The 14,801-nt window shown below is 47.0% G+C and overlaps 1 protein-coding gene across 12 annotated transcripts in view; it reads right to left on the reverse strand.

The window, feature by feature from the left end:
• HMBOX1 (homeobox containing 1) overlaps positions 1 to 14,801 on the reverse strand; it is a 395,810-nt gene that overhangs the window by 43,940 nt on the left and 337,069 nt on the right. For all 12 annotated transcript variants that reach the window (XM_085613049.1, XM_085613045.1, XM_085613053.1 and 9 more), the window contains one exon: positions 3,237 to 3,332. In XM_085613049.1, coding sequence (XP_085469175.1) covers positions 3,237 to 3,332 — 96 coding nt within the window. The remainder of the gene's footprint in view (positions 1 to 3,236; positions 3,333 to 14,801) is intronic.

The following is a 14,801-nucleotide window of genomic DNA, read 5'->3' on the forward strand; positions in this document are numbered from 1 at the left end:
CAGCAGCCGCAAGAGTATACCCAAGTGTATGCATCCCATGGGAAAGCCACTGTAGACGTGAAGGCTGCCAACAAAACAAGGGTTTGCCTATTGAAATCCTGCAAAAGCAACCATGGGCTTTACTGTTTAAGGCTTAATTCACGTTATTACACGTTAAACCATTATATAATTGGAAAACGAACTTGAATTATGAATAAATGTGTCGTACTGTTAGGACGGCATGTCAGTATAGTTCTTCAGAAATGAAGGAAGAAGTGTCTAACAGAAGACCCAGAAACTGAACCTGCATCACCACACGCCTTAAACTCATTCGCCGTCGTTGACTCCGTACTTGTAGGCTCGGTTCCTAAAGGGGGTGGCAGGTCTGAGTAGCGTAGGAGGGCGCTAACATGCAGCAGCCTTGTAACCATCTTATTTAGATCCCCAGTAGGATTGCGGAGAAGTAACCTGGTGCCGGGCTCAGGAAAGGCACATGGATAATGTTATGCATATGTTTAGAGCATGCTACTACCTGCGATGGCATCCTGGTGCTGTAGCAGGAGTAAGGGTTAAGTCTGCCTAGGGTGAGTAGGAGAGGAGGCTAGTCGAACACCCAGGTCTTATACCTTATGTTAAATGCACAGACTTAGGCATCTGAATGTACTCACTAGTACTAACCAGCTCACTACTGTACAATTCTCTGGGCGCTTGTAGGCGTTTCAACACCTAAGGAGTGAGAAAATGGCTTTCTTTCATCACGTCCTTGGTTCATCACACCCTTAGTCCTTCTTCGAAACCAGCTAACTCTGGAACAAAACCTGGGGGTTCATGGGCTTTGGAGCCCAAGCAGTGAGAAGAGAAAAAGGGCCATCTACTACCCCATTCTAGGTATAGCAAGAGAAACAGCCCATCATAGCCACCAATTAGAGCAAGCGCGATGCCGGATCTGAAGAGTACTCCAACTTAACCACAGCTACATAATTACTACATTGAGGTTAATTTTACAGAGTTATGACAGGGTTATAGCAACTTTTTATCTATGACTTAGTCTTATATATTCACTGAAAGCATATTTCTGAATTCCTTTTAACATAGGGGAGGGGTGTTCTATAGCCTGGAAGTGTTGGACAAGGGCTTGAGGAGCTCAAAAGAGACTCTAGATGAGGTTTCAGCTAAACCACTTGAACGATCAACCCCAAAAAAGGACAGGTTGCTGGATTCTGTATTGACTGAACAGCGGAAGAAAAAAATATTTATACATATGTATCAGCTAATGCTTTGGGCTTCAAAAATGTGATCCAGAGATCTGATTGGCTGCCTGTAAGTGAAGACACTTCAGCAGACATTTCAAGGCTTGCCAACTTGGGAACGTGTTTGCAGAAGTGTCACACGGGCAGAGGTAACTAGAGATCAAGAAAACACTTTCCCAACTCACTAACCATCTCATACACAACATGTTGCTCTAAAAGACTCGGCTATAAATATGTATCAATCGTCTTGACAAGGTAACAGGTATTTAGGTTAGATGGACAACTTGCACTTAAGGAATTCCAATTCTATGCATCTCAAACAATGAGTACAAACACAATCATATGGTTCTATGTGAAATTAAATACCCCGTTAACAAAAAACATTTCCATAATAAATCTGTTGATTAATATGGCAACCACTACTCCTTTTATTCTTCCTTCAGGCACTTGTGAGCTCACTGCCCCCCTCCCCCCAACAATTTCCCCTCCCAGACTTCGTAGTCATGGTTTTCTTAGTAAACTATTTCCAGATTATAGTTCTGCTAGTCGTGGAGTAGAGCGTTTCACACAATACCCATTCCTAATGTCTACTCTTAACACCCAAGCAGTCACTCGAGTGTGACTTATATCTAATCCCTTAAAGTTATTTGCTTCTCGTTTTGCAGACTCCACACAACAATCCTGCTTTCCACGTGTATGCCCCTCTGATGCCGAGGGAGGGCAGAGGAATCTATCAGTACCACTACAGAACATTCTGGAATGGATCGCTATAAAAGCTGTAGAAGCGGAGATCTAAACAGGCCTAGAGGAGCATCAAGTGTTGGAGACAAAAAGTAAAATAAGGGATCCTCAAATAAAGAAAATCACGTTCTTCCAACAGACAGAGAAATGACTCCAACTTTGTAGCCCAAGAACACAGTGTAAAGAGATTAATAAAATGGATTAAGGCCTAAACCATCTCCTGATTACTAATGGCAAATAAAAGACAAAGGACCAAGTGACATCAGCCCCAAGAATAGCCAGATTTGACCGCTCCCTGACAAGCAGTGGGCAGTGGACGCGCTCAGTGACCACAAGATGTCAGCTTTCAGGGCATTCCAGTCCTGCCAGAGACTCCGAATAAAAGAGCCTACTACAGCAGAGTAGAAATGAGTCGGCATGCAACTAATTTGAATTTTCGTTGTGAGCACTGTACAAGTATGCCCATTTACAGCTCCTCCGAATATATGTTTGAAGGTCGATCAGGTAAGTATGTATAGTAGTGGAGCACAGATGGCAAACCTACCTATAAAACAACAGAGAGCTCGCTGCCTGGTGGAGGATTACAGTGGGCAGTACAACAAAAGATGAGGGAATACAGCAACAGGGACTGGGGTCACAATGAGGAGGAGGGTAAGGCCCACAGGGAGGGTGGGGCAGAGCTGCAGGGGCAAGAGGTGCCAAGGGGTGAAAAGCGGGACATCTTCAGATATGATCGCAATCAAGTGCTATTAAAACTGATATCTCTGTTTTGTTAAATTAAACCCTTCATCACCAGTTTTCCATATCAGTCGTAGGGACGCCTCAAATGGAGCAGCTACCCTAGCTAAAGGTAAAGGCGCTCTTCCATTCGCAAAACGAATCCCACACCAAGCGCACACCTGAGTGCACCATGTGTCCCGGTTGACTGTTGTCAACTGCTTTGCCAGAATTCACATCACCTACCCAGAGACACTGGGCTTTCCATACTGCAGTTGTTCATTTATAGAACTATCTCTCTCTCTCTAGGTCACATCAAACACACACTTAGCCATTATTCAAAAATCCTCACCATACCTTGTTTCAGAAACAGATCTGCATGACCAATCTACCCTGGACTTGGGGCACTATACAAAAACACAAAGACCCCATTTGCTCAGGTTAGCCTCATTGTTCAACCTGTTCCCTCTTCCCTTCTGGGTGTGTGCTTCTTACCCAAGCTACTCCATACATCAGAGACACATATTGTTACACGCTCCAATACATTACCAATATTAGCTCTCCTTTTGATCTCCTTTCTTCTGTTGGCGAACCAGTTATAAACTTTAAGAGAAGTGACGCGCTCCAGGTCGGAGAGTTTCTTTCCTGCAAGAGAAAACACAGCGTATGAGAGACTGCTCGTTCTTTTACTACCTGGTTACGTACGGATCATCTGGCACACCAGGAGTCTAGAAGGCGATGCCTGCTGGTGAAGGGAAGCGCTGGAGATAGGAACTGAGCTTAATCCAACCACTGGGGCATCAGTGTCATTCAGAGGATTAAATTACAATAACCTTCTAATTAAGGGTCTCTGAAATGTCATTCTTCAAAAAAGACAATTTTTATTTTCTTACGTACATCATGCTCCTGAAGTTGCAGACAGACAAGTAAGTGTCTCTCTCACACACATGCACGCACGCACGCACACACACACACGGTCATCAAATGCCATTTTTGTTCCAGATCTATCCTCAAGAATAGGTGGCCTCCCGATTGTTATTACACAAGCTCTACAAAGCACAGTCATATCTCAGGAACCCAAATCTATAAATTAGTTTTGTAATAAAATGTAAGTATGGAAGACCAGGTTGCAGCCTTGTATGTTAAAAGCAGGGAAATATACTGACGCGCGCAGAGCCTGAGCAAGAGGTTTTGTCGCTAGCTGCCTAGATGGTATTTGAATATTTTAAACCTATCTTAAAACTTTTAATACTGAAATTGAATTGCATTGTGACCTCCTATCGTGTACATCTTTTAACTTACGCTGCTGCTTGTATACTTGCGTTTTGCACACCTTCACTGCTTGATTCTTCCTCCCCGAGTGCTCCTTAGCCCCGGTCCGACTCGGCAAGTGCCGTTGAGCGGAGGGCTGCGTGGAGTCACTCGTGGGCTGGCTACTTCCGGGTCAGGTACAGCTCGAACTCTCGCGCTGCCTGGCTACATAAACAGATGCCTAATCATTCGCGCAGCGGACGCGCGCAGCTGGCGCGCCGGCGGCACGCCAAAGGCAAGCCCGTCTGCACCCGTCCGGGACCAGGGGCCACGATCCCTGCCACTTCCCCCATTATTCTTCGTTACAGCACTCAGTCACTTATGGCCCTAAAAGGAGATCTCAATACCAACTGTCTGCACTCTATGGATATTGCTCTCACCCCCTCTAGATTCCCTCTGTGTAGCTTTAGCTTTCCGCCTTGCTGGAAGGAGACCCCCGCTCCTGGTCCTCCACAGAAATTTCTCCTATTGAACTGCCGCTCCCTCTCTAAACATTCGGCGGAAATCAATCTCCTGCTAGATGTCCTTAAACCAGACGTTCTCTTTCTTACCGAAACCTGGCTTCACGAGGGATCCGATCCCGTCATCATTCAAACCCTCCCCTCTGGCTACCTTATACAAAGAGCCGATCGCAAGACCGTAAGAGGTGGGGGACTAGCTATAATTTACAAAGACAATATCAGCTGCCGCTCCTCCTTGGTTGGCCCACCCGACTGCGAAAGTATGCATTTTTCCCTTGAAATCTCATCCACTCGCACCTTCTTAGGTCTATTGATTTATCGTCCTCCTGGACCAATCGGCCAATTCCTCATCTCTCTCCCCATATTTGTGGCAGATCTAGCTGTGTCTTCAGCAAACTTCTCAATCCTTGGTGATCTCAACATTCACCTGGATGATCCTTCAAACCAACTGGCCACTGAGCTCTCCTCTTGCCTATCTGCGCTTCAAATTAAGCAGAAAGGTTTTGCCCCAACCCACGATAAAGGTCACCTTCTTGACCCAGTCTTCAGTAATGACCAGAAGCTCTCGGTTGGGGCCCCCATCCCTCTTCCTTGGACAGACCATTCGTTAGTCCCCCTGTTTTGGGAGACCTGGGGTCCTAAACCTCTAACCAAGTCCACTTTGACCCTTGAGAGGAAATGGTCCAACCTATCTGTCAGCCAATGGACAGAGGCTCTCAGTACAACCAGACCTTCTGTCACTTCTAATCCAGAGTTGGCCAACAGTAATTTCAACTCTTGGATTGTTAACTCTCTGGATGTGCTAGTCCCAAAAATATCATCGCTCAAAAAGGCCAGGACAAAAACCTCCCCTTGGTTTACCCCTCAACTAAGGAAACTTAAACAGACATGTAGACAACGGGAAAGGAGATGGAGGCAGAACTATGATGAAGCTAGGAAAATTGAATATAGAGATTTATGATTTTCCATATTGCTAAATCTCTAACTTCCCTACCACAGGAACTCCCCAGAGAGGAGGAAGCCCCACAGCGCTGCAATGATTTAACCGAACATTTCTACAACAAAATTAGTCTGATTTGTCTGCCATTCTCCCCTTACAGGCCCGATCCCACAGCTCCTTGTACAATGGCCAATATCAAGAGCTCTCTAGGAGAGTTCCCTCTACTCAATGCCAAATCCTTGGGCACTCTTATGTGCATAGTAATCTCTGGCTCTCCCACCGACCCCGCTCCTCCTCAACACCTCTCACATGTTTTTAACATAATTGGCCCTGTCTTTCAAGACACCCTAAATTCCTCCATCACGTCGGGCACAGTACCGATGGTATGGAAATGTGCTCAAGTTAGAGCCCTCCTACAAAAGCCCAATCTGGATCATTCTAACTTGGCCAATTACAGCCCCATCTCTCTTCTTCCTTGGCTGAGCAAGCTAATCGAAAAACATATCAACTCCACCCTAACCAATTACTTGGAAACCAACGGTCTGCTTCATGTGTCTCAAACAGGGTTTCGTCCTCAGCTGGGAACAGAGACGGCCTTGCTTGCAGTTACTGAAGAAGCTAGAAGACTTCTGGACCAAGGTGGCTCGGCAGCCATCATCCTATTAGACCTCAGTGCAGCCTTCGACACTGAATGAATGAAAAGCTTTATTCGGTAAGGAAATTGCATACCATAAAAGCACATACAAATATACATATAAAATAATTCATCACAATTCCTTACAAATTTTAAAACATTAAAAATATAAAAATGTACAGACGGTGCTCGAAAAACAAAAACCCCCAATTGCAGGTTTAGGGTGCAAGGGGGGCTAATCCCAGTTCATCGTAGGGTATGGTTATGTGACTCGAGGGGCCGTCTGAGTGAAATTTCGTTTAGAGATTTGCCCTATGTCGCACGCAAAATTTTAGGAACTTCGCCATGTTAGTTGCCAACATTTCTGTTTCTAACAATTGAAGAGTCATAAAAGCTGGTCTACATTGGGTTAGGCCCAGATGCTTCAAAATAGGAATCAGGTGTAGCTTTCTTGCCTCGGTATAAAATCTACAAAACATGATTGTGTGCAGGGTCGACTGGACGGAGGAGTCATCACAGGGGCATAGAGCCAATTGGGCTGACCAATCGTTTGTCACAGGGAATGTGATTAAGCGGTGGAATATATTCAAGCGCAATCTGGTCAGTAAGAATTTCTCGTAGTTGGTTAAGGCGGAGTTCAGATAGGGCTCTATTTGATCTGTTGTCTGGATGTGGAGAAACGGTTGCACGGTAGTTTTGTTTGATTCAAGTGCCAGACGTAGGTCTATTAGGTGGGTTGAGCATATGTCACGTATTTTCTTTCTGGAGATTTGTTTAGTATTTATGGGATTGGTACAAAAGTGTTCGAGTCCTAAGTCAGTAAGAAAGTTTTTAACATAAGTGAGCCAGGTAATGCGTGATCCGTACTCCAGTTTCATACAATCTAAAATGAGTGTCTGTGTGAATTTTAGTTCCGGTGTAGACCAGATGCGATGCCATAAGAGAATTGGCTGCATTCGTATTACGTCTGTGATAAATGGGAGGCCCAGTTCGCTGTGAATGTTAAAAGTTGAGGTGGATCGCGGAGCTGCCAGCAAAAAATTCAGGAAGGAGTTCTCTGTTTTTTGAATTGAGGTGACTCGTGCGCTACCCCATATCCCTGCCCCGTAAATCGCCACGCTAAGACATTTTGAGTTGTAAATGTCTAGCATTTCTTTGGATGCTCTTTTTCCCAGTCTCCGAGCAAACACTCTCAGTGCCGTTGTGGCTTTTAGGAATTGTGAGTTTCTATTCTCTACGGCACTATTCCAGGTGGATTTGTCTATTATGACTCCCAGATAGGGATAGGTAGTAGCGTGTTCTATTTTAGAGTCACTTGAGTAGATATTTTTCCTTTTTCGCAGTTGTTTACCTGAAGTCATTGTAAAGGTTTTCTTGGCGTTGATGTTTAAGCCCAATGTGTGCATAAAATTTGTGTATCTGTCCAAGGTCCTTTGTAGTTCCAGAGGGGTACGGGCTATTATGACTGCGTCGTCCGCATAGAGAAGGGCGGGGATTGGGCGCAGTTGGATATGTGGGTGGTCCTGGCTACCTTTTAGCAGAGCTGCTTCTAAACCGTTGGTATAAATATTAAAAAGAAAAGGCACCAGGACACAGCCTTGCCTGACTCCCCGTTCAACACCAAAAGATGACGTAAGCTGGCCCCCTGTACCAAATCTAACTCTTGTGGTGGTATTCAAGTAGATTTCTCTGATGTAATTGACTAGGTTTATATCAGTTCCCAATTTAGTCATTATGGCCCAGAGCTTGTTATGGTCTACGCAGTCGAAGGCTGCCGATAGGTCAAGGTATGCCATGTAAAGGCTGCCACCCTTTGCATGGACATACTTCCCTCTCAGGAGAGTGAGGTTAAGAACCTGTTCTGTGGTGCCTCTTCCTTCTCTGAAACCGAACTGGATGTCAGATAAAATATTATTTGTCTCTGCCCAGGTTTGTAGTTGTACTAAAAGAATTCTACCTACTGCTTTACCAAAAGAGTCCAGTAGGGATATAGGTCTGTAGCACGTAGGGCAGTTCCTATTTCCTTTTTTAAAAATAGGGACTAAAATCGAGTCTGACCAGGATGTTGGCAGTCCTACTTGTCCCAGGGCCACTAGAACGTTTAGTAGCAGGGAGGCCCAGAGGTCGGTGTTTGATTTGTAGAGGTCCATGGGAACCAAGTCTGGTCCTGGGGCCTTTCCTGATCTACTACCATTCAGGGCCTGCTCCACCTCGGCAAGATTGAAATTCATCGCTGCAAGGTTAGTTTTGGCCGGTGATAAGATTAATGTCTGTGGGGATTGATCTGTTGGAGCTGAAAATATTTTTGAGAAGTGGGTGACCCATTCTTGTTCAGAGATGGTCGACTCAAGCGTTCCACTGCCTTTTGTGCCCGTCAGGAAAGGGGAATTTACAATCTCCCAGAAAGTGACCGAGTCATTACTTAGGCAACTATTATGTAATGCAGTCCAGTGTACCTCTTTTAGTTCCTTTTTTCTGGATGCTGTTGTTTTATTGTAAGTTTGCCTGGCCATTTGAACCTCGAGCGTGTTTCTGGGGATTTTTTTTAGAGATCTTTTAAGGTGTTTATAGGCTTTGGAACATGCTGGGTTAAACCATCTGAACTTAGGTTTGTCCTTTGTCGATTTTTTTCCCCTGGGGTGCACTGTCAGGGCGTTTCTTACCGCTGAGATTATTTCTTCATAGTTGGTCACTATCTCGGCGGGGGATGAAGTTTCTGTTAGACAGACTTCAAAGGCTGGACGGGCTGTGGTGATGACAATTTTTAGAATTTCTGCGGGGTCGATGTTTGACCATTTAAGTGCATAGCCGTTTAAGCGGGACATGGAAAGGAAATCGTCATGAAGTGTTGTTTGAGCTTTTGCTCGCATTGCGGTAATTTGAATGGCAACGGATAGTGGAAAATGGTCACTAAAAACACAATCGTGTGTAATGACATCGAGGATCTGTTTTGGGCGAATATTCCCCACTAGAATATAGTCAATGCAGGAAGATAGACCTCTGCCGTTGAAAGTTGGAGCAAAGGGAGTTAGAGGTACAGTGTGTTCGTTTGCAAATGCTAATTGCAAAAGGATCATAGTCTCATTCAGGATTGAGCCCTTGTGTGAGTGCACGAAGTAGGGGATATAATTTTGTTGATGGTCCGTATAGCCACAGTTTCCGTTTAAGGTACTTTTACATTGTGTCAAATTAAAATCCCCCCCCCCAGATTATTATAGGGTAATTTCCTTTCCTTTGAGTGAGTTGTTTTTGTAAGAATTCACGAATTTCTTTTATAACCTCCATAAAGCTGGAATCAGTAAGGGTATTATAGATGTTAACTATTAGGATTGGTGGCATTCTGTTTATGGTAACTCGTAGGATCTGATACTGTGATTCGTTTTTAAGGGGGTAGGCTTCCAGGGTGGATATTGAGTTTGAGACGTAGATGGCTAATCCTCCCTTTGCTCTACCAGATATTGAGGGGAGTGTTGGACTAAAAAAAGTCTTGAAACCATTTATATGGATAGGGGTGGTTACCCATGTCTCCTGGAGAGCAATTATTTCGGTTGTTTTCATAAATTTGATCCATTCTTCATTCTGGATCTTTGAGAGAAGGCCCGAAATGTTCCAAAATGTTATGGTTAGAACGGAGCTTTCTCCGATACTTCTGTTAGGGGTCCTGGATGTAATTTGTTTGCCCACAAGGGTGTACTCTGTGGGAGTGTTGACGTCCACCCTACAGGATCTAGCTGTTTGGAACGAGATGTTTTCAGGAGCACTGGTGTGGTCGGGGTTTGAGGGTCCCCGGTTGAGCTGTTGGTAATGGGTAAGTAAGGGGAGATATGATCGAGGTCTTATTTGTGTCAGGATGTAAGCTAGAATGCTCGTTTGATGTAGGACGGGGCAAAGTGGAGATTGGGGGAATGGGGATATCCGATGGTATCAGCTGTCATTCCACCTCATCTAACGTGGAGAGTTGTTCGTACCTGTTTTGAGTGAGGATGGACCCATTCCCTCTGTGGGGTTTAGTTTGCTCGATACGATAGAAAAAGTCAAGTGGCACCAGATTGATCTTAGTGGTTTCGTGTATTGTTCCCCTATTGATCCTAAGAAGGGAGCGAACTAGACCTGGAGACCTGAAATTTATGACTATACAGTCTCCAGGGATATTTTTATTAAGGTCCCCTATCCAGCCCACTCTTCTCACCATCAGGATCTGATTTATATGCCTGGAGTGGAAATAGGTGTTGTTAGTGAGCCAGTTGGCAACCTTGTTCCTTAATGAGACCCATGTTTCTTTGGGATCTTTTTGTAGGGGCGGGACATTTGTTAGGACCAAGACATATGGTCGGGCAGCTGGCGGTAGATGTAAACTTTCTTTGTTTGGAATTATGGTGGTAGTCAAGTCTACCCTGCTCTCATGATTTAAAATTGTGCGAGGTGTCACGGATTGTTCCATTGCTATGTGTGGTGTGATAACTCCCTGTGTGCCCTGTTTGCTCGGCGGTCTTGCTGTTGATACAGTGGTGGAAGTAATTGCAGTAGAATTATTTGGGTGTTCTGTTGGTAAAGATGGGTTTCGTGCTTGCTGGGGGTTGGATTGACTTAATGCAAACACGGTGTTTGAAAGGTGTGATTGTGTTCTGCCATCGAGTAAGGTTTTCGTAAGTTGGGCAAATTTGTCCTCAAAAACCGAGGAGAGTAGAGATATCATTTCGCTCAGTTTTTCTTATATGTCATGGCTAACAGCTGTTTGAATTTCCTTCATACTATTTTGTGCTGTCATCTTAATCATTTCTTCGAGGGTATCTAATCGAGCGTGGGAGAGTGGGATTAGTTCATCTGTTTGAGTGCCTATATCATGAGTAGTTAAATGGGTTAGTGTCCTCCCAGGTTTAACAGATTGGCCTTTTCTGTGCGCCCCCCTCCCAGTGCTTGGTTTAATGTTAGCTTTCCCCCGAGTTAAGGGTCCTTTTGGTTGTGGAGAGGTGACTTTCTGCAGTATTCCTTTTGGGCCCGGTGACGTAGGGGGGAGATGGACTGGGGGGTCCATAGTGGCCATTGTCCTGATGGGAGATCTAGTCGGTGAGGGTGGGCTGGAAGCGTCAGAAAGTCTGATTGATCTTAGTGATGGTTCTATTGAGAGTCTTTTTTCGGTAGATTGTATTTCCTGAATGAGTAGGGATTCAGCTCTCAGTAGATACGCATCTAAAGTGCCCACTGTACTTTTACGTGGTTTCATGTTAATGAGCTATGAAAAGGAGTTAATGTGCACAATACCGTCTGATGTCTTCAGCTGGTCCGAGTAGGGCAGTCCGACTGTGAATGGTTTCCAGTGACCGGTCAGGATAATTATTAACAGTACATCAGTGAAACGACGCAGGGGGGGTGGCCCGACCCGGCCTCCTCTGGCCCCTGACGGCCACAGACGGCCCGCCCTCTGCCCGGGCTCAGCCCGGCGCCGCCCGCGCGCGTCCCGCGACGCGGAGGCAACGGCGCTCTTTTAAGCGCCTCGTGGCGCGAACTCAGCGTCAGCGGGTCCGGTGGCGCACTGGATGCTGGGGAGTGTAGTCCGACCCTGTCCCCACACTGCGGCCGCTGATGGAGATGGCGGCGGCGGGGGACTGCAGCGCAACAAGGTAGGCAGCACTGGTGTGGGCAGCAAGAAGATGCTTCGCGGAATGGCCAGCTGGACACAGGAACCCCCTCCGTCGAGGCAACGGCGCTCTTTTGAGCGCCTCGTGGCGCGAACACAGCGTCAGCGGGTCCGGTGGCGCACTGGATGCTGGGGAGTGTAGTCCGACCGTGTCCCCACACTGCAGCCGCTGATGGAGATGGCGGCGGTGGGGGACTGCAGCGCAACAAGGTAGGCAGCACTGGTGTGGGCAGCAAGAAGATGCTTCGCGGAATGGCCAGCTGGACACAGGAACCCGCTCCGTCGAAGCAACGGCGCTCTTTTAAGCGCCTCGTGGCGCGAACACAGCGTCAGCGGGTCCGGTGGCGCACTGGATGCTGGGGAGTGTAGTCCGACCCTGTCCCCACACTGCGGCTGCTGATGGAGATGGCGGGGGACTGCAGCGCAACAAGGTAGGCAGCACTGGTGTGGGCAGCAAGAAGATGCTTCGCGGAATGGCCAGCTGGACACAGGAACCCGCTCCATCGAGGCAACGGCGCTCTTTTAAGCGCCTCGTGGCGCGAACACAGCGTCAGCGGGTCCGGTGGCGCACTGGATGCTGGGGAGTGTAGTCCGACCCTGTCCCCACACTGCGGCCGCTGATGGAGATGGCGGCGGCGGGGGACTGCAGCGCAACAAGGTAGGCAGCACTGGTGTGGGCAGCAAGAAGATGCTTCGCGGAATGGCCAGCTGGACACAGGAACCTCAGTGCAGCCTTCGACACTGTTAACCATGACATCCTGCTGGAACGTCTGGTAAACCTGGGTGTGAGAAATGGGGCTTTCACTTGGTTCCAGTCCTTCCTCAAAGACCGCTTGTTCCAAGTTTTCGAAGGGTCCACGTCATCTAACCGTTGGCCTCTCAGCTGTGGGGTTCCTCAGGGCTCTTCCTTAAGCCCCACACTTTTTAATGCCTATATGGCCCCGCTCGCTGAGATAGTCGTCCCTTATGGTATAAAAATCATTACCTATGCGGACGACACCCAATTGGTGGTGGCATTGAATCACCCTGAGGGCTCTTCCAGCACGCTGGGTCTTTGTTTAGAGGCGGTCGCCCACTGGATGAACCATTCCCATCTCAAATCAAACGGGGATAAGACGGAACTTATGTTCCTGGGTAAAAATTCATCACCCCCCTCATCACTCACTTGGCCCCCTTGTCTTGGTCCCATGCCCATTCCTAAGCCACAGATTAAAAGCCTTGGCATGTGGCTCGACAATTCTCTTTGCTTTAACCATCAAGCCACCAAGCTTTCGGCCACATGCTTTGGCCTAATGCAGATACTTAGGAAAATTCTTCCTTTGCTGCCTTTCCAAGCTAGGAGAATCATGGTGCAGGCCTTGATTTTGTCCTGCTTGGACTACGGGAATGCACTATATCTAGGCGCCCCCCAGTCCACTCTTCAAAGACTCCAGGTCATCCAAAACTGTGCGGCGCGCCAACTGCTCCAGATCCCCCGTAGACATGCAGCTAGACCCGCCCTGAGGCTCCTCCACTGGCTGCCCATACGAGCCAGGGTTCCTTTCAAGGCCTTATGCCTGGCTCACAAAGCCCTGTGGAAATCTGGTCCCCCCATTCTTCAGTCCTTGATCACCCCCTATCATCCCTCTAGAACCCTCCGTTCTAGTTCGGCTTTCCTTGCTACTCCACTAAAAGTCCGAAGATCTAGATGGGGTGGACGTTCGTTCTCTCTAAATGCTTCCAACCTCTGGAACACCCTACCTCCCATTCTTCGGGGAGAACCTGATCTGCTGACATTCCGGAAATTGCTTAAGACCCACCTCTTCCTCTCAGCACTCTAGTGTAAGCCCCCTCGCTCTTTCTCTCCGCTCTGCCAAGCGCTAGGAGGCCTCAGGGTAGCTATGCGCTATACAAATATAATTTCATTCATTCATTCATTCATACTAAGTAAAGGCTCTAGCAGCTGCCTTGGATACTGGAGATGGAGTTGTAGGGCACCAGGGTGGGAAAGGGGAACAGAGTTTCCCCCTTGAGATTGAGTTCCCTCTCATGGTTTAACCTCACACCGCTGGTTAAACTCCATCGAGTCCAGCCCAACAAATTGAAAACCCCACATTATAAAACTGTCAAACAGCCAAATGTTCCGTTTGAAAAGACAGCTTGAATCAGACACAGGGGCCCCAGAACCCCGACATGAGCTGGCTGGTGATACTGGTAAGAGTAGAGAGCCTAACGGCGTGCATAGGATCACTGTGCTGTATATGTGCACTTGGTGCAGGGAGTTCTCCTAGTTTCACCAGTACCAAAAAGCTCCTCACTACAAGGAAAGAAGAAGACCTGTGAAGCTACAAGGTAAGGAACAAGGCAGCAGATCTGGCTGGCAGTACAAAACTGACAGGAAAATGGTGAAAACTGAAAAAAGAATGCTCTAAGCAGTATTTAATATATGAAAATAAATAACCAAACAAAATAATAAGTGCAGGGGCCTAAAGCTTTTCTTAGGAGTCTGCCATCTGTGCTGTCCGGAAGACCAGGGTTGCATAGTCGTGACTCCATCCTACACTTGCTGTCTCATTACCTCACTCTTGCAGGTTCTTTTTTTAGATTGATTCTAATAGATAGCACACGCGCTGTCTGTTGCTAGGTGCATTGTGGCTTACCATGAAGATAGAGCTGCTTGGAGCCCACCCATGCTTACCATTGGTTGGCTTCCTTTGTCACTCATTTGCCTGCTTCATATTTGGGTACCATCTTCTCAACCTTGTGTTTGTCTCTGTCATGGAGCATAGCCTCTTTACCATGTGCACTGTTTGCCTGGTGTCTGTGCTTGATGTTAGGGAACAACCTTTTTCTTTTTGCGTAAGCACTTAGACTGCATGTGTGTTTCCAGCTTCTCTTCCTCCTTATGCTGCTTCCTGTCCCTGTATGCTTCTCGCCACCCTCCACCCTATTATGCTTCCCCATGTTGAATCTGCCCACCAACCTTTGCCCATGTTGCTTCCATGTCCCACTGTCATTCCTTTTGCCTCTGAGGCCCTCCCTTTGTTTCTTGTGTTCTCCCCACCATCCCCGTGTTGCTTCTGTGTCCCCCTGTCAGTCAATGCCCCTGTGTTACTTCCACTCGCTTCGGTTCCTCCTGACTCACTTAAAA

Source organism: Triturus cristatus, chromosome 6 (assembly GCF_964204655.1).
Source record: "Triturus cristatus chromosome 6, aTriCri1.1, whole genome shotgun sequence".
NCBI lineage: Eukaryota > Metazoa > Chordata > Amphibia > Caudata > Salamandridae > Triturus > Triturus cristatus.